Below are 17,211 nucleotides of genomic sequence, written 5' to 3'. Positions count from 1 at the left end.
GTTAGTCCTGGCTTTGCGTTCGCACCTGGGGTTCAGCATGGCAGGAGCCGGAGGCCTGTACTCAGGAGTTGGACAGCAGGCTTGAGTCTTGCCTTCCCTCTGAGCAGCTGTGTGACTTTACTCAAGTTGCTTCAGCTCTCTGTGCCTCAGTGTCCTCTTCTGTAAGATGGAGTCGGTAACACAAGCTATCACCGGGGTTGCTGCAAGGGTCGAGTGAGTTGGTGTGGTCGTGAAGCCCATTCCTGACACATCACAAACACTCGAGGAATGTTAGCTTTGTGTTGTTAGTAAGAGGATGGATAGGACACAATGCTTGGCTTAGAACTGTTCATGGCGGGGGATGGACCCCTAGAGGCAGACACCCTAGGATGGGGAGGGGAGGTGCGCCCAGCAAAGACAGCACTGGCACCGGGCAGGGAGCCATCAGTCAGACTTGGCTGAGTAGAGAAAGGCCTTCGGAATCATCCGTCCCCACTTCCTCTGGGACCCCACTGTCAGGCTCCTCGCAGCGAGAGCCACATGTACCATTTCAGCTGTAACTGTTGGTGGCTTTTAGAGTTCAGAGCTCTGCCTCCCTCTTGGCGGCCGCACGGCTGACATCTGAGCTTGCCGGAGAATAATAACCTGCCTCGCAGTCGGCCTCAAAGGTAGCCGCGTGGTCTCTTGGGGGGTGAAGGGGTCTGTTTTCTCGAAGGCTGAGGAGGGTCCAGCTGACACACGCAGTGCTAGAGCTGAGACCTCTCCCGGTTCAGGGCAGGCCCCTCTGCCTGACTCTTTACCTTTTCACAGCCTTTTGATTCCAGGAGTTATGTTAAAAAGAACTATATATAAAGCTCAGTGCCAGAGGGTGTGTGTGTGTGTGTGTGTGTGTGTGTGTGTGTGTGTTGGGGGTCAGGGTATTGGCTAGAAGCAGCCAGTAGCTTACGTGCCTTGGTGGTTTCATATATTTGCCTATTAAAATGACAATACAGACATGGCACATTAAGGTTTAAGAAGCCCTTCTTTCATTAAACAAACTGACAGTGTAGGGGGTTATGACTTTGGTAATTGAAACATGCTGTTCTGTTCAAGACCAGAACTCCATAAAGACTCTTTTCAGCCAATAGCACCCTTTGTGCCAGCAGCCTCTGGTCAAAAATGAGTGTCGGCCCTGAGGTCTGTCTCTCCCGGAGAGTGGGAAAGACCGTTTGGCAGCCTTCCTCCACAGTCTCACAGCCAGAGAGGTCAGGGCCTTTTAAAAAACCTCCCCACTCTCTGGCCTTTTGAAATCAATTTGCAAGGCAGAAAGCCTGGGGGGTGGGTAGCAGGCGGCCCTGTATTCCAGACTCTCCCTAGCTGCAAAGTCTTGTGCTGCTGGTTGTAAATCTGAGGTGTGACTGAAAAAAGGCGGGGGATGATGGAATTTGGTTGGCAAGGCTCTGTTTGTTGGGGGTAGACAGTGTAGGCTGCCCTGGGGGAGGAGGGGCATCCAGCGACAGCAGTGAGAGCCCAGGTTTGGGAGTCAGACCACCAGGTTTGAATCCTGCCTCTGTGGGACCTTGGACAGGTGGCTTTGCCTCTCTATACCTCAGTCTCCTCATCTATTAAATGGGTTACTACCTGGATCTGACTGACAGGGTTGCTGTGAGGGTTAGAAGAGTTAATACGGATAGGATGCTTAAACAGTGCCGGGCACACAGGCGAGTCAGGGTCAGCCAGCGTGACAGCCATTGTAACTGTCTAGTGTGCGGAGTGCCTCGCGAGCACTGTGGTGGAGTGTCTGTGCAGTACCGCCTTGGGGCACCACTGGGCACCAGAGGGCAGAGCAGCGCTGTGGGATGGCTCCGGGGAGGACGTCTGGGGAAGTGCTGTCATTCTCCCCTCCAGCTCCAGGTGTGACTTCTGTCCCCTTCGCTTCCTCTTCTTGCAGATGTGGATGAGTGTCAGGACAACAATGGTGGCTGCCAGCAGATCTGCGTCAATGCCATGGGCAGCTACGAGTGTCAGTGCCACAGTGGCTTTTTCCTCAGCGACAACCAGCACACCTGTATCCACCGCTCCAACGGTGAGTCTGCCTGTGCTGACCAGGCACGCCCTACCCCCACGGAAACAGGCGGCCCCTGGAAACCCTCTTCTCCCCAGCTTGATTCTGGGGCCTCAGGGTCAAGGCAGGGAACCTTGGGGTTGGCCTGAATGGCTGTTTTGTGCTCCGGTGCTGGTTCTGCGGGGAACGCCTCCCGGCTCCTTCCCTCCACCCGCTCACCAGGGCCATTGGTGTTTCTGGTGTTTTTATTTGGAGACAAGGTGGGGCCGCACGTGGGCAGATGTGACCAGAGAAGCTGTTTTCCTTTCTGGGCCGGGGGCTGGCTGTGGCCAGGAAGAGTGGGGCCCCATTCTCCGTGGTCCCCTTCCCCAAGGGGGGTCTCGAGGCCTGACCAGGCTGAGTGCCAATTTCTCAGTCTCTGTGAGTCTGGCAGCATCCACGACTATCTGCTGTGTGTTCACCGAGTCACCAGCCAAGGGAGGGCCCTCATGGTCGGGAGCTGCCCCCTGGAGGCCAGGTGGGATGGCAGGCGAGCCTGGGGCGGGGCGAGGGACCTGGGAAGACTCCCAGCCAGCTGGACTGCTTGTAGCCTGGGACAGCCCAGGCTGGGACAGAGCTTGGCCTCCAGCCAAGCCCATCAGGTGAAGGTTGTTGGAGTCAGGCAGTGGTGGTCAGAGCTTGGGCCCAAAGCAGCAGGGCTGTGAGGTGGGACGGAGTGGCTAAAAGCCAGGACCTCATGCTTAGCAGCGAGGGGCTTCCAGGCGCAGGGAGCAGCAATTGCAAAGGCAGAGGCATATCTCGCTTAAGATATTGGCGACATCCAGACTACCGGAGGCAGGCTGTGTGCTGTAGCAGAGCAGTCTGTGTGCTGTAGCAGAGCAGGCTGAGGGCAGAGACAAGGGCCAGTGTCCTCGGGCCTGGCTGCTCTGTGTGCTCAAGGGAGTAGATGTGGAAGGAGGACAGGACAGCCTCACGGGTGACCATGGCCTGAGCCCCTCCCCCGTTGCTGACCCCTGACCAGGAGGAGGTGCTGGAGTGGCCTGGTGGGGCCTCTTCTAGGGACTCTGAAACCCAGCTTCCTCACCCATGGTGTTGAACCGGCAGGGTCTTTGGATGCGGGGAACGAAATCCTGGGTGCAAAGTGCCCAGCGTACGCTGAAGCTGACAGAGGCTGTGGGGTGACGTGAGGCCTGGGCATCATTTTTATTTGAAAACAGTCCCTGAGGAAGACAAGAGAAAGCATTTAAAAAGCACAAAGCCCAGGGTCATTAATCAGAACTGCTTTACTAGACTCCTCAGGATTCTTAGTGTTTGTTTAGGCAGTTTCCTCAAAGACAAGAGGAACTCAATAATCCCCAGCACTGCCCTGTCCCCCTGTCCCCAGGAGGACATAAAGGCCAAGCCCCGCGGTTTCTTGGCCTTGCTCCTGTCGCTTTGTCCAGACTTCCCCGGCAGCCCACGCAGGCGGCTCAGTTTGCACCTATGAGACCTTCCAGCTGTGGGGCTGTGGGGTCGGGCTGCCCCAGATGAGGACCCTGAGCTCAAATCGAGTTTTATAAGAAACAGATTTATGAGGAAGAGAGCGAGTGTTGGTGGTGGGAGGGGAGTCCTGCTTTCATCAAGGAGGGGGGTTTACAGGGCGACTGCTCCGAGCAGGCTGTAAAGTCCCCGCGGCCAGGGCCACCTAAGCCCCTTTGCAGCCAGCTTGTGTGTGCTCTGTTCCTTTGAAGAATGACTTTCCCATGAGTAGGACCCCGGGGAAGTGCAGGCTGGCGCCCAGGAAGGGAAAGCCAGCACGATTTGACGATGGCCACATCCTGTTCATAGCGGGTCCTGGTTTGGCCTGTAAGCATCACTGGACGAAGGCTGTCACATAGCAGGAGTCAGCGTCAGCCAAAGAAGTGGGGTCGGGGGGACGTGATCGTGTGGGGAGCAGTGACAGTGGCTGCTGTGGGGTCACGTGCTTGCTCTGATCCGGGCCCTCAGAACAGCCTAGTGAGGTGGGGATATTATGACCTGGTGACAGATGAGGAAGCCAAAGCCCAGTCACATTAGGGGGCCTGCCCCAGGTCACACCCAGAGGAAAGTGGCAGAGTCAGGATTCCAGCCCAGGTCACTAGCTGGGATGTGATGAGGCTGGTAAGGAAAGAACAGGCTGGTGGAGGAATAGAGAGAAACAGGCCGGCGCCAAAGGCCTCTGTGAGGAAGCCACACGTGAGCTGTAAACGAATGACAAGCAAGAGCGGCAATGGGAGGAGCTAGGGGGAGGGGTGCCAGGCAGGGTATGTGCAAAGGCCCCGAGGTGGGAATGGACCAGGCTCGTGTGCAAAGCAAGATGAAGGGGAGGATGCTGGAGCACAGGGAGCCACGGGGAGAGAAGCCCAGGGTGAGGGGAGCTTGGCAGGGGCCAGACCCAGTGAGGCCTCCAGATTGAGGCAGGAGTTTGGATTTTGTGCAGAGGGCAGCCTTGAGAGGCTGGTTGAGCAGAGGTGGGGACATGACACTGGTGGGGAGAATATAGGACTCATAGCAGAACTGAGATTCTTCAGCAGCTGGGCCTCAAAGTAACTGTGCAGTAGAGTCTTGAGCCCAAGTGCCTCACCCCACTCAACGGCCCTGGGTAGCCCGGTCCGGATTTTTATGTGAAACCAGGGATCGAGATTTAACCAGAATATGGATTTGGGGGCCTCAACCCCAATCTGTGTTAACCAGCATGTCGGTTAAAGAAGGCCCTTCTCCCCTTTGGATTTTTGTGTGAATCTCCTCATTTTTAAATCCGGGTAGTGAATCAATCTAAAAAACAGCAGACTTCTTGGATACTCCAGAAGGACACGTGGCAACATTTCCAGGGTTCCCAAAGGCCACGTGGACGGTCTGAAGCGGACAGGCCGAGTGCACAGGATGTGGGCCGACCACTCGTTAATGCCTGTGAGTAGAGATGGGGCCTGGATGACTGGGCAGGCTGCCTCCCTCCTGAGCCTCCCTCCGTCGTGACAATTGCCCACAATTGCTGTGATTGTGTGTCAACCAGAGTAATGAGTGTTAGAACTCAACGTCAGGCCAGGTCGAGGGTGCTAAGTCTCCACTGGTTTTGCACCTCAGTGGCCTCCGATGTTCATGACTCCTGGGAGGGCCAATGAGTCCAGCGCTATTTGGCAAATCAGATTCCTCATGTCACCGGATTCTTCCTAAAGCCCGTCAGCTCTTTGGAGCCTTCCCTGAGCAAGAGGAAAAGCACGCAGGCTGGTTTTGATTAGAGGTGGCCGGATGCATAAGCAAGGTCAGCCAGGGTCAGTCCAGGCTCCTGGCCGAGAAATAAGACCAAGGAGCTCAGCCCTCTGAGTGGCCCCCCTTCCCAGGCGCCAGCACAAACCCTGGTCCCCAGCATGTGGATCTGGCCAGGCTGGGATTGGGAGCTTTAGGTTCCCCCCTCTCCATCTCCACTGCCAGGCAGCCTCTGCAGTCACTCAGACCAGTAATCCCTTCCAGGCAAGTGAGGGTTCCTTTAGGGGAAATGCTTTGAAGAGGTCAAGTGCAGTGGATGCCCTGGGGTGGTGGTTCCCATAAGCTGCTTCTTCAGAACTCAGGCTTGATTTGGGGACACAGGCTGTTTTGTTGTCCCAGGCGCTGGGCGGGAGGGGCCCTAGAGCTGTTGGGATCTGTGGCTTATCTCCCTCTGTTCAGCACTTCAGGCCCGGTTCTGGCCCCAGCGCAGCCCACACTTCCCTCCCTCTCAGCCTCTGACACAGCAGGTGAAAACAGTCCCACCTCTGCCCCACGGCCTGAGGCGGCCAGGCCAGGCCAGGCCAGTCCTAGTCTCGCTGCTCCCCCCCCCCACCCCCCCATGGTGGTCATATGCCCGGGGGGCCTCTCCAGTCCCAGAGTAGATGGGCCACCAACAAGCCAGCACCTTCAAGTTTTTTCCCTCTCCATGCCTACTCTTTTTTCTTAAACTTACGTCCTATCCATGTACTCTGGCGTGGCATGGTGTGGCATGGTGTGGACTGTTGGGTGGTCAGCGTGGACCCTGAGCAGCAGTGCTGAGGGGCTCAGCCAGCGGCCTGTCCAGGTCAGAAGGAACTTGGTTCCGCCTGGGGGCTGGGAGCCTGGGGGAGGTGGAGAGGCATCCAAGAAGCCCCTAAGAGCAGGTGGCCTCTGAAGTGCCCGACTGGTGGAGAGTGGGCAGGCAGTCAGTGGGCAGAGGGGTAACATATCCTGGGGCTTTGGGGGGAGTGGGTGGCAGTGGGGATTGTGGTGGGCAGGAGAGGGGGAGAGGCTAGCCAGTCCATCTGGAACCAGACCTTGGTTAAAGTAATGGATTGGAGGCAGCTGACCTTGAAAACAAACTTGGAGTAGGGCCAGGAAGACAGAGAGGCAGAGACCGCAGACAGAGGTGCAGTGACACAAATGCAGAGCCCATGTTCGGGCCTGAGTTCTGGGATGCTGTTTGGAGCAGGGAGGGCCCTCAGACACCACCACCCTCCAGGGCCATCTGACTGAGGGGGTGATTCCATGGCTGCCCCAGGGCCATGAAGACTGGCAGGTTGGGGGCCAGTATTTGCCCTGATATCAGGTCATTTCTACACACGGTGCGGCCTCGCTGGAGGGCAAGAGAGACTCAGGTTTGAGCCCCTCTCCTGTGCCTAATGCTTTTCTTATATGGTGGCTTTTGGTTTTGTTTCCAGCCTAGCCCAGACTCCACACGCTCTGCCTCTGCACCACCGGTGCCCTTCTCTTTTCACCCTGTGGGTTGTCCCACTGCTCTGTTCTGCCCAGGCCCTTCATTCAAGCCAGGCTGGCCTCGCACCTCTGGCCAGGGGTTCTCTGACATCTGAGATTTCCACTTTGTTCTGGTTGCCCAGAAGAGTCAGTGTCCCAGCAGGCTTCCTTGGGTCCTGGAGCCTGAAACTAGACCCAGAGCTGGTGGAGGTGAGGGGGTCAGGAAGCTGTTTAGCAGGAGTTTGTACTTTGCTGTGAAAGTGACGGGGCGCCCTCAGTCCTGGGGTGGGGATACGATCCACATTTTGGGAAGATCACTACCTACCTTGGGCTGGAAGCAATTTGCTGAGAGGCAGCACTGGCAGCCACTGGGGTCTGGAACTCATGCGGGGACCGTGTGGATGGAGAGAGGGTAGCTGTGGGGAAGGCAGCAGGAAGATGGCAGAGGGGGAAGGTGACAGGCAGGGCAGGCAGGACCTTCTGCCTCAGGTTTACACTTTGGAGAGGCCTGTTACCCGCGTCACATAGGTGTGGAACATTTCAGTGATTGGCTCTGGACAAGGTAGGGCCTCGTTCTTTTTAGAATGAGGGACCCTGAAGGGGAGCCTGGAGCCTGGAAACTGGACTAGCCAGTCTCTGCTGTTCGTGAGGCTGAAAATGTGGGTCCTGCTCCACACTTGTGGGGACAGAGCCAGGAGTGCAGTTTCAGGCTCTCGGCCTCACGTGCAAAGGTGCTGGCTCGGGTAGTAGATGACCATCAGCTATGATTAGATGGCCATCAGCTGTGGCTAGCTGGCCGTCAGCTGTAAGCAGTGAGCCATTGGCCACTAATATAACTGCCGTGGCTATGCTAGCAGATAATGGGGGCTGGCAAGCGGATTGCAGTTAGCACGGTGGATTGCAGTTGGCAAGTGAGGTGGGTTGGCAGAAAAGCGGACAGCAGGTTGCGGATCGTGTGGCTCCTGCTTCCTGTGTCTCCAACCCAGCCGCCAGCGAGACTATAGCGGTGTGACTCCCCTACCCATGGCTCCGTGGGTGTTCCTTTTTGGCCTCACCATGTCCCTGCGTTCTTATGTGGGGAGAGGGACCAGAGACCCCACATGACACCCTGCATGACAACACTCTTGTTCAGTGTTCCGGATCACAGATGTCCAGGGACGGCTTATATGAAGTGCAAGTGCCCGGCCTCCTTGCCTGGCCGGGTGACTCAGGCCTGGCCCCAGCCTGGGGCCTGAGTAAATCGCCGGGAGTTGACTGGTGAGCAGAAGCTCAGGAATCTGGGGTTCCATCAGGGGTCAGGGGCGTGGGTACTTGAGTGGAGTCTGATCTCCCTGCATGTGTTCTGGGGGCTTAGGGACAACAGCATTCTGCTACCTGTGCTGCGCTTGTGACCATGTGACCAGGCTGGAGACAGGGGCTGGGCTCCTCCCTCCCACCCAGTGGGCAGCGCTCAGAAGCCCCACGTTTGTGCCAGAGCACATCCTCCCAGAAGCCACAGGCTGCAGGGGTGGCAGACACGAAGACAGGCGCTGACCGCAGTGTGTGGAGGTGTCTGGCAGAGGGGTCCTGCGGCCGCAGGAGCCCAGGAGAGCGTGCTCATGCTCAGTCAGCAGACACTGTGCCTGCTGAGTGGCAGACTTCGGGCTAAAGCATTCTTTCCAGCCAGCACCCAGACGCCTGCGTAGGTGGAGTAGAGGCCTGCACAGCACACCCACTCGTCAGCTACAGCAGGAAGCCTTGAAGGAGGCCAAGCACCCTTGCCCTTGGGACCTGACCCACTGCTCAAAGCCCACACCACTTCGGGGCGGACTACAGGGGGCTCCTTGGCAAAGGTCACTGGGGAGATTTTGGGTGCAGATCCCCGGGTCAGGGCAGAGAGCCTGTGGTTCTCACCGTAGGAGCAGCCTCTGGGGGCAGCTACCCTCTCTGCCCTGTCCTAGCCCTTGTTCTGCCCACCCCACCCCCACCCCGGCTTCTCTAGGCTGGTCCTTGACCCATCTCTGGACTTTGTTCCTGCCACTCCTGCTCTCACTTGCCCTTGACCTGTAGGCAGACTGGACACCGCCCTTTCTCCATCCCCCATCTCAGCCAATAGGTGCCCCTACGAGCCCCCCACCCCACCCCTCTGCAGCTCACAGGGCTTTTACACTCCTGGTTACCTGGATGCTCACACCTGCCCATGAAGTATTTCAGTGAGCTCTCATTCTTCTTCGGCTCCAGCCCCCTTCCAGAATCGAATGAACGAGCCTCGCGAGCCACACCCGCCGCGTGTCAGCTTGGGAGCCTATCAGTATATTTGGCCGATAGGATCCCAGTGGCTCCCAGGGCATGGTTCCCACATGGCGGATCCAGACCAGGCCTTGACCTGGGGCCCCAGCGTGGCTCCTGCAGGCCCAGGGACATCCCCTTCCCTGCTCTAGATCTTTCCATCATCAGCTGTGGGTGTAGGGCCCCTGTGCTTGTGGGTGGCTAGGAACTTTCTGTTTTAAATGAAGGAGACTGGTGTGGCCATGCCCCAGCCTCAGGGCGGCCCCCCGGCTGCTCCTTGGGGTGGACTCGTGGTGTGCAGGCTGTCCTCGCCCCCCCGCCTGCCCCAGACCAGGTGGGCGGGAGAATAAACAGCTCTCGCATTTATCGGGAAGATTTATGGTGCTGCTGGCGAAGGCCTGTCCTGGCCCTGTGCAGTCCGGAATGGCCCTTGACGTGGGGACAATAAATCCAGCCTATTATTTTTTTACGAGCCTCCCACCCCATAAACAACTCCTTTGGCTGTTGGTAAGCCAGCCTCATGCCCTTCTCCTGGCCTGGCCTCCAGCCAACCAGCCAGGCAGCCCTGTGGGAACCCCGGTCCTTATTTCACGGTGTTAGCACTAGGGGTTTCCCCCACGCTGCAGACGCTCGGGCCTCCCGGAGTGGACAGTGCAGGAGGGCAAGCACCAGGCAAGAGGTAGCTGTTCCAGGCCCTGGCTCCCTTCTCGGCCACAAGTCCTGGGGTCTCCGTTTCTTATCTCTCTAATGGGACAAACATTAGTATTCACTATAGAATTGTTTATGAACTAAAATGAGATAATATGTACACACTGCATCCCCTGGTGACGTGCCTGGACCTGAGATCAGCAAAACTGTCAGCTGTCACTGGGCATCCCTCTGTACCAAGCATGTGTCCAGACTTTGACACAAGTAATCGGGTCCTGAAAACAACCTTGTGTAGTATAGCCGCTATTATCCCCATTTCGCAGGTGAGAAAATGGAGGCAAAGAGATTTGTCCATAAGAAAGCAAAGAGATTTGTCCATAGTGAGTAAATAGCACAGCCAAGCTTCGAACCCCAGTCAGACCGACTCCTAAAACCAAAGATACCGAATGACCAAGTGGATGGAGGGCTGGGAACAGGGCCGGCCTCTCCACCCTCTGCCTGGGGCCAAGCTTCACCCTTTCACTGACTTAGTACAGCAGCTGCCTCCGGGTCTCCCTGTCTCATCCAGGTTTCTGACGACAGCCAAGCCACGGTTCTAGACATGCTGGCCGTGTCATTCCCCACTCAGGGCCTTCTCACAGCTCATGTCCACACTGTGCGCACCGTGGAGCAGCCACAGCTAACCCTTGTCTCTGCCACACCAGACCACCACCTTCCCAGGCCTTCCACAGCGCGTCTCCTCCCCAGGGCCCCACACGTGCCCTGTTCTCCCTGTGACCAGGGAGCCCTTTACACGTGCCCTTTACCAGTGATGGGCTGTGATGGGTGCTTCTTCCTCTGCCGCAAGTGCCGTTCCTCATCCCCTCAATTCCTGGAGAACTCTTCATCATCCTTCAAAACCCAGCATGCTCTTATCTCCTCTGGGAAGCCATCTCTGACTCTTAGGCGGGCCTGTTTCCTCTTGACATGCACCACGTGGTTCTGAGTGGCTCGGCCCTCTCTCTTAGGGGACAGGTGTGCGAGCTCCTGAGTAGGGCACTGATGTTTCTTACGTCTAATACAGGGCAGGGAGCAGAGGAGACATGCCAAAGGGAAGTGAAAAGGGGATCGGATCCATCTCATGAGGGAGATAATGTCTGAATTGTGTGTGGCATCAATTTCACAACGTGCTTTCACATCCCTCGGGCCGGGCAGCATGCACAGCCCCTGGGGAGAACGTGCCCAGTGCTGTGGTCTGGCTGTGGTCTGGCCGGGTGCCCTGCTGCTGGGCTCGCCTGGGCTCGCTCCTGCTGGGCTCGCCTGGGCTCACTACCGTGCAGCCTGCAGGTCAGCTCAGGCCTTTCCAGCAGGAGGGCCCAAGTTTATCAGAAGTTCAGGGACTCTCCCCCCTCACATCCCCCTGCCTGTACGTGAGCTCGTGAGCTCCTTCGTCTTGTGCAACACATGTCCTCCCGTGGGCCTCTTGCTCCCAGGGTCCCCATCACAGTGGCTGACCCAATGTGCACACACACAGGTTTGTTTACCCGGTGAGGTGACAACTCAGTAGTCTGTTCCAGTTAGAATAAATGGTGGCACTCGCGGAAGTTCCCAGAGGTGGTTCTACCTGCCCTTGATACAAGCTCTGGGGAGAGGGGAAGCGTCTTGACATTTATGGAGTTCCTGCTGTGTACCAAGCCTCTGGTACGCTTTCATCCTCAAAGGCCCCTGGGAAGTAACAGCTGCCACCCTCCGTGCGTAGAAGGGAGCGGAGGTGCCGACAGGGCAGCAGGCACAGCTGGCTGGGCACAGAGCCAGGACGGAGCCTGTGCTCTTTTCCACAGCACAGGGTGGGCCGCCGTGTGCCAGGGAGCTGCTCTTGTCCTTGGAGACGTTCCTGCTAGCCCATCCCGGTATTCTTGTTGGCTTCTCCTCCCAGGTCCCCAAGAGCTGCTGTGGGAACACTCTTGGGGCCGCCATGCTGGCCCTCCCACACCTGGGCTCCCTCCATCTGATCACCTGTTAGGAAGGAGAAACAGACGTGTCCTTGGTCACGGGCAGGCCGGGGCCGGGGACCTGTGTGAACTGATGGTTCCCTCATGGCTTCCTTTAGGGTCCCCTTGGTGGGAGGGATAAGGTTGCCAGACAAAATACAGACCACCCATTTAAATTTGGATTTCAGATAACGATATCCTTTTAGTACAAGCATGACCCGTGTAACGTGTGGGACATAGGAAGTAGCTGCGGTTTACCTGAAGCCCAGATTTCCCTGGGCACCCTATGTTTTTATCCTGTGCTAAATCTGGCAGCCCCGTGGAGGGAAGAGCATCTTCAGCCTCCCAAGCCTGAGAGGAGTGAAAACTCAGGAGGCAAGACAATCTCGCAGGTCTCTGTGGTCCCAGCCACCTGGGCCTCAGACAGGCGTGGGTGTGCTCATGGTGACGCCTAGTGGTCAGCCAGGGAACCTCAGGGGGCGGGAAGAGGAGGGAAGGTGAGTCCTGGGAAGGGACGGAGGGGCCTGGGGTCCAGGGTGAGGTGTGCTCTGACGGGACAAGAGCTGTAGAGTCAGCCAACCAGGGTGGGGGGCAGCCTTTACTGGGCACCATCTGTGTCTTGAGGGGGCTATCGGGGACTCTTGAACTGGGGACATCATCTCTTTATTACCCTTTAATGATCCTTCTCCACTTCAGAGGAGGAAACAGAGCAATTGCCAAGGCCACACACCGTAGAGCAGGCTGGAGAGTGGGTGTGAAGCAGAGCTGCTGGGGCCGGGCCGCCCCCTCGGTGATGCCGACCTCCCTGTGGCACGTGCTGCCATGTGGGCCTCGAGCTGTCAGACAGGCTTCCTCCCATCTCACAGAGGCAGCTTTCAGGGACTCCCAGGGATGGGACTGGTCAAGGCACCAGGGGTGGAGGGACCAAAGGGATGCTGGTGTCCATCCCTGCTTTCTGAGACGGCAGGCCCAGCCCACCCCCTCTGCGGTCATCGGGAATGCCGGAGCCAGCCACAGACTCAGCTGTCCATCTGTCCACGTGCACAGTGCCTGTCCACCCAGTAAGCAGCCGGGGCAAAGGAGTTGGTCTCAGCTGAAAATGCACCTGGGGTGGGCATCCCGGCAGGCTCTGTCCACAGCGTCTGCACAGGGCCTGCACAGTTGGTACTTAGCAAAGGTTCATAGAAGGAGTGAGTGAACAAATGGGTAAGCTTACGCGCCAGGGCAGTTGACAGCCCCTGAACCAGCAGTACCTCTGAGCCACCTCCTAACGTGACAGAAAGAACGTGAGAGTCAGGTCCCGGGGAGCCAGGGGATCGGCAGTCAGATGGTTACGTGCAGACATGGTGCTGACTGATTCATAGCCCCGGGCAAGTCACTGTCCTGGGCTGCAGCTTCCTCAATGGAAGAGGAGAGGCTTCATCTGGATGCTCTCTAAGTCCCCTCCAATTCCAGCTTTCCAGAAAACTGGTCATTCTGGCTGTTGGCCTGTAAACTCAAAGTACAATGGCTTCATTTTGGAGCCATGCCCTTTGTCCATAACCAGCGCACTTAGGGACCAGCCACCCTACAGGTGTGTGTTGAACTCCCACGACAGGCTCAACTGTGGTCTGGCCTCTGCGAGAGCAGGGCAGGTAAAGGGGTCTCGTCCTGGGGAAGGGCCTGGTGTAAAGCAGATCCTACCTAATTATTTGTGGAATCAGCAATGGGCAAGTGAGTGAATGGCCATGGAAGGTGTTGGGAGTCTAATCCCACGAGGGCTGGACGTCTGTGGCTGGACCAGCTGGGCGGCGAGTGTTGAGAGAAGGCAAGGTGCCTCTTGGAAGGGCCAGTCCTCCTGGGGCCCTGGCCGGGGCCACTGAGCCTGCAGAGGGAGTGGGGGAGGAGAGCAATGAGGAGAAGAGTGGCTGACGGGGCAGTGAGAGTCTAACAAGAGGGGAGCAGAGCAGAGTCCCCTGAGGGCCACTGAGGCAGCTGAGTGGACACCGGGGCTGGTGGGCTGTGAGCTGATCATTTGGCTGAAGGGCTGGGACCCCTTTGGGACTGCTGTAGAAATGGCCACAGGGGCCGGGGGCAGGTCCCTGCTCCACCTCTGTCTGGGACTCAGCATTGTCACCGATCAGGTGAGCCTGCTGACGGTACCTGGCACTCAGAGTCGTGGAAACAGGGACATTTGCAAAGAGCCTGGCATTGGGCCTGCCATTGAGGAGCTCTGGGTAAGGGGAGCCCACCGTCCTAACCACTCCCATTTCCCAGGTGGGGCTGCCCCTAGGGACGCAGCCTGGGGTGGGCTGGGCTCACAGTCAGCTGGGGGTCTCGTCTGGGGCAGCCAGCTGCTGGCACCTTGGCCAGGCCTGGAATTCCCCAGGAGGATGTAATTTGGGGGGGCAAAGGGTGGGGAGCAGAGTCCTGTTTCTGCTAAAGGCTACCTGAACACCACCCAGGCGCAGATGCTGTTGGCGTGTTATTAGGGGATCGAGGCAAATCCAGACTGGTGGGCAGGCAGGTGGGAGAGTAGGCTCAGGGCTGGCACTGCACTGCAAGCGGCAGCCAGGCCTGGGCCTGCAGACGGACGGTGTCGGCCCTGTTCTGATGCAGAGGTCAAAGCCCAGAGTGACCAAGCCCAGGCCCCTCACCAGTACAGTTGGGTTCAGTGAATACGTCTCAGGCCTTCACTCAAGACTAGGTACTGTGCAGAGTATGGGGGGCAGGCAAAGACATGACTTGGGCTTGGGCCCTGGCTCCTCAAGGAGCCATCGGTCTGGTGGGGGTGACCCAGCCGATCCAGAAGTTGCATTTAGTGTGGTGGGTGCTATGAGAGAGAGGATGCGGGGGGCCGTGGAGGCCCAGGCCAGGCCCCTAATCCAGCCCAGGGACTTACAAGAAGGGTAGAAACAAGGAGGGCTTCCTAGAAGAGGTGACACCCAAACAGAATCTCAAATAACTAGTCAGAAGCTGCCACTCAAAGGAGGGAGGAAGTGTGTCCCAGGCAGAAGGAACTACATGCTCCCAAAGGCCTCAAGGAGAGAAGCAAGGGCAGGCAGTGCAGGCCGACCACAGTGTCCTGTTACCTCGGGGACAGCCGCGGCTGCCCTGCCCCTTCCCAGACCCTCTGGAAGTCCCCTGAGAGCACAGGTTCTAAAGTGAACCACCACGCACATTCGCCTGCCCCACTCCGTGTCCCTTGGGCAAGTTACCAAGCCTTTGTTCATCCTACTCTCCTCACTTGCAAAGTGGGGATAATTGCATCTGCTTTGAAAAGTGGTCACGAGGCTTAAAGGAGATTATTCCTGTAAAGTGCTTAGTGTACAGTAGGTAGGTTCTCAATGGTGGCAGCTATGGTTCTCATCAGCCGGCAGCCCATTCTGCAGCCCAGAGTTGCTCCCACTGGGTCTTGCTTCAGGTCTGCCCTGTAGATCCAGCCCCTCACCTCACCTCGCCTCACCTCTCTGTGCCTCAGAATGGAGTCAGGGGGTAACACCATGATATAACAGCCCTGCTGGGTGGTCGGGGGAATTAGTGAGATAACATACCTAAAGCATGTGGAACAGCGGCACAGAGGCAGCTGGGGGCGAAGGTGTCGTGGTCATCTCTCCCACCAATCCTGTCCCTGCGCTGTTCCTGTGCCTCCCCCGCCCCCCATCCCCGGGGCAGGACCTTTCTGACGCTTTCTTCAGCCCCTCTTTGAAGCATGTGGGAGCCCGAGTTTGTTTTTCCCTGCTAGCCTGGACAGCTTGCTGAGTCCCAGCCTCTTCCTGCCACCCCACCCCCCAAGGCTCCAGCCTCTTTCTGGGCGCATAATTTACCATTGATGAGGTGGAAGGGGAGGGAAATCCCTTCCTCCCGGGTTGGGGGGGAGGGCAGAGCAAGGTAATTGTTCCCTTCTCCCCACTCTGCTGTTCTGATGCCTTCCCTTCCCTCGTGTTTAAGGGACATGGATGCAGAAAGTGATGTTATTGATGAAGTCGTCATAGCAACGACCCTTGGGAGGCACACATCCCAGCTTTGTTGTCCTGGGCTGGGCAGTGAGAAAGACTGGCTCCTCAGCTCCCCAGTACAGATTGGGCTCCCGCCCTCTGCCCTGCTTTAGATGCATCTGCGAACTTCGCTTTGTAGAAAGTGCAATGCACTCGCTGGCTGAGGCAGGCAGATTCTACCATCATCGAACTCTGGGCGCACTCTGGTGAAGTATCCAAAAGTGATACGAGGTCTTTGGGAAAAGTAGGCCTTGGAGCGGAAAGGGCTGCGAGGCCTTCACAGGGCCCAAAGAAGGCAGGCATCCAGGAAGGGCCCATGAGGAGAAAGCACTGGGCACCTGCCTCTCACCCGGGTGTGGCCCTGGCACATCTCTCTCCCACCCTAATCCAGCCTCCATGCGTTTGCTTGTGAAATGGGCATGGCAATTCCCACTTCTCAGGCTTATGGTAGTGTTAAATTAGATGAAAAGTGTAGTCAGAGCCCAAGACCCTGCATCACACACATCTTCTGGAAAACTCAGAGAAAGGGGCTCTTAAATGTATCGCAAGTCCAGCCTGCCTCTGTCCCCACAGCGGCTGCACCCCTCCAGGCTCCTTCGTCCCATTCAGGGTGGTAGCGGCAGCCTCCCACTTGCTTCTGTCCTGCAGTCTTATCCCTGCAGCTCACCTTCCACAAAGCATCCAGAGAGCTTTCTAACACATAAGTGTGTCACGGCCCAATTTACAACTTTCCATGGCTGTCCCCGGCCACGATGAAGTCCCTCCGGTCCCTCCCTGCACCCTTAGCCAGCCTCGCTGGCCCAGGGAAGGGGCATGCATGCTAAATGAGCACCTGGAGGCAGGTCCTGTGACTCCACTTTTTACACAGGTAGAAACTAAGGCTCAGAGAGGTGACATGGTTGCCCCCAGTCATGCAGCAAGTGGCAGAGTCTGAACTGGGACCTGGCAGCAGTGCAGTGAAGCATCTGTGTCCTCATTGCTCCCCGCCCCATCCTGGGCACCAAGGAGACACTCAGTCCGAGTTTGCAGGATGTAATCTGATTTGAATGAGTTGGATCAAATTAGATTCGACCAGGCGGGCAGCATGGCCTGGCCTGACTGGCACTGGGCCCCTGAAGACCAGGATTTCTCGGAACGACTCTGAAATCATATCTCATTTCCCCTCAAGGAGGGGAGATAAATGGGAGGGGGGGTGGTTTCTGCTAAACTCTGGCGTCAGTGCGGTTACTCCCTCGTATCAGGACTGGGCCCTGGGCCATGGGAGAGGCTGCACCTGCCCCAGGGCAGCTCTCTTGTACCCGGCTTCCAAGAGCAGACGAGGTACAAAGCAGAGGGTCACGGGAAGATGGACTTTGAGGCAGGGCCCATCAGTTCCACAGACCTACAGAAACCCTTGCTTGAGAGGCAGCCAGAGTTTGGAGAGGCTACAGGTGTGACACATGTGGTCAGAAGCAAGGCTTCCTGCGAACTTGATGGTTCTGCAGGTGAATGGAGGCGCTGCCCTTGTACTCAGTGAGGTTGGTGGAAGGTCAGAGAGGAGAGAAGGGTTAGGTGCTTCGTTGGGGCACTGCCCAGAGAGCTTCACAGAGGAGGCGGCACCTGAATT

The 17,211-nt window shown here is 57.4% G+C and overlaps 1 protein-coding gene across 3 annotated transcripts in view; it reads left to right on the top strand.

Moving 5' to 3' along the window:
- SCUBE1 (signal peptide, CUB domain and EGF like domain containing 1) overlaps positions 1 to 17,211 on the top strand; it is a 129,107-nt gene that overhangs the window by 42,505 nt on the left and 69,391 nt on the right. For all 3 annotated transcript variants that reach the window (XM_074326508.1, XM_019715035.2, XM_019715037.2), the window contains exon 4: positions 1,910 to 2,044. In XM_074326508.1, coding sequence (XP_074182609.1) covers positions 1,910 to 2,044 — 135 coding nt within the window. The remainder of the gene's footprint in view (positions 1 to 1,909; positions 2,045 to 17,211) is intronic.

This window comes from Rhinolophus sinicus, linkage group LG02 (assembly GCF_036562045.2).
Source record: "Rhinolophus sinicus isolate RSC01 linkage group LG02, ASM3656204v1, whole genome shotgun sequence".
NCBI classification, from domain to species: domain Eukaryota; kingdom Metazoa; phylum Chordata; class Mammalia; order Chiroptera; family Rhinolophidae; genus Rhinolophus; species Rhinolophus sinicus.
This window is presented reverse-complemented; position numbering and strand designations above follow the sequence as displayed.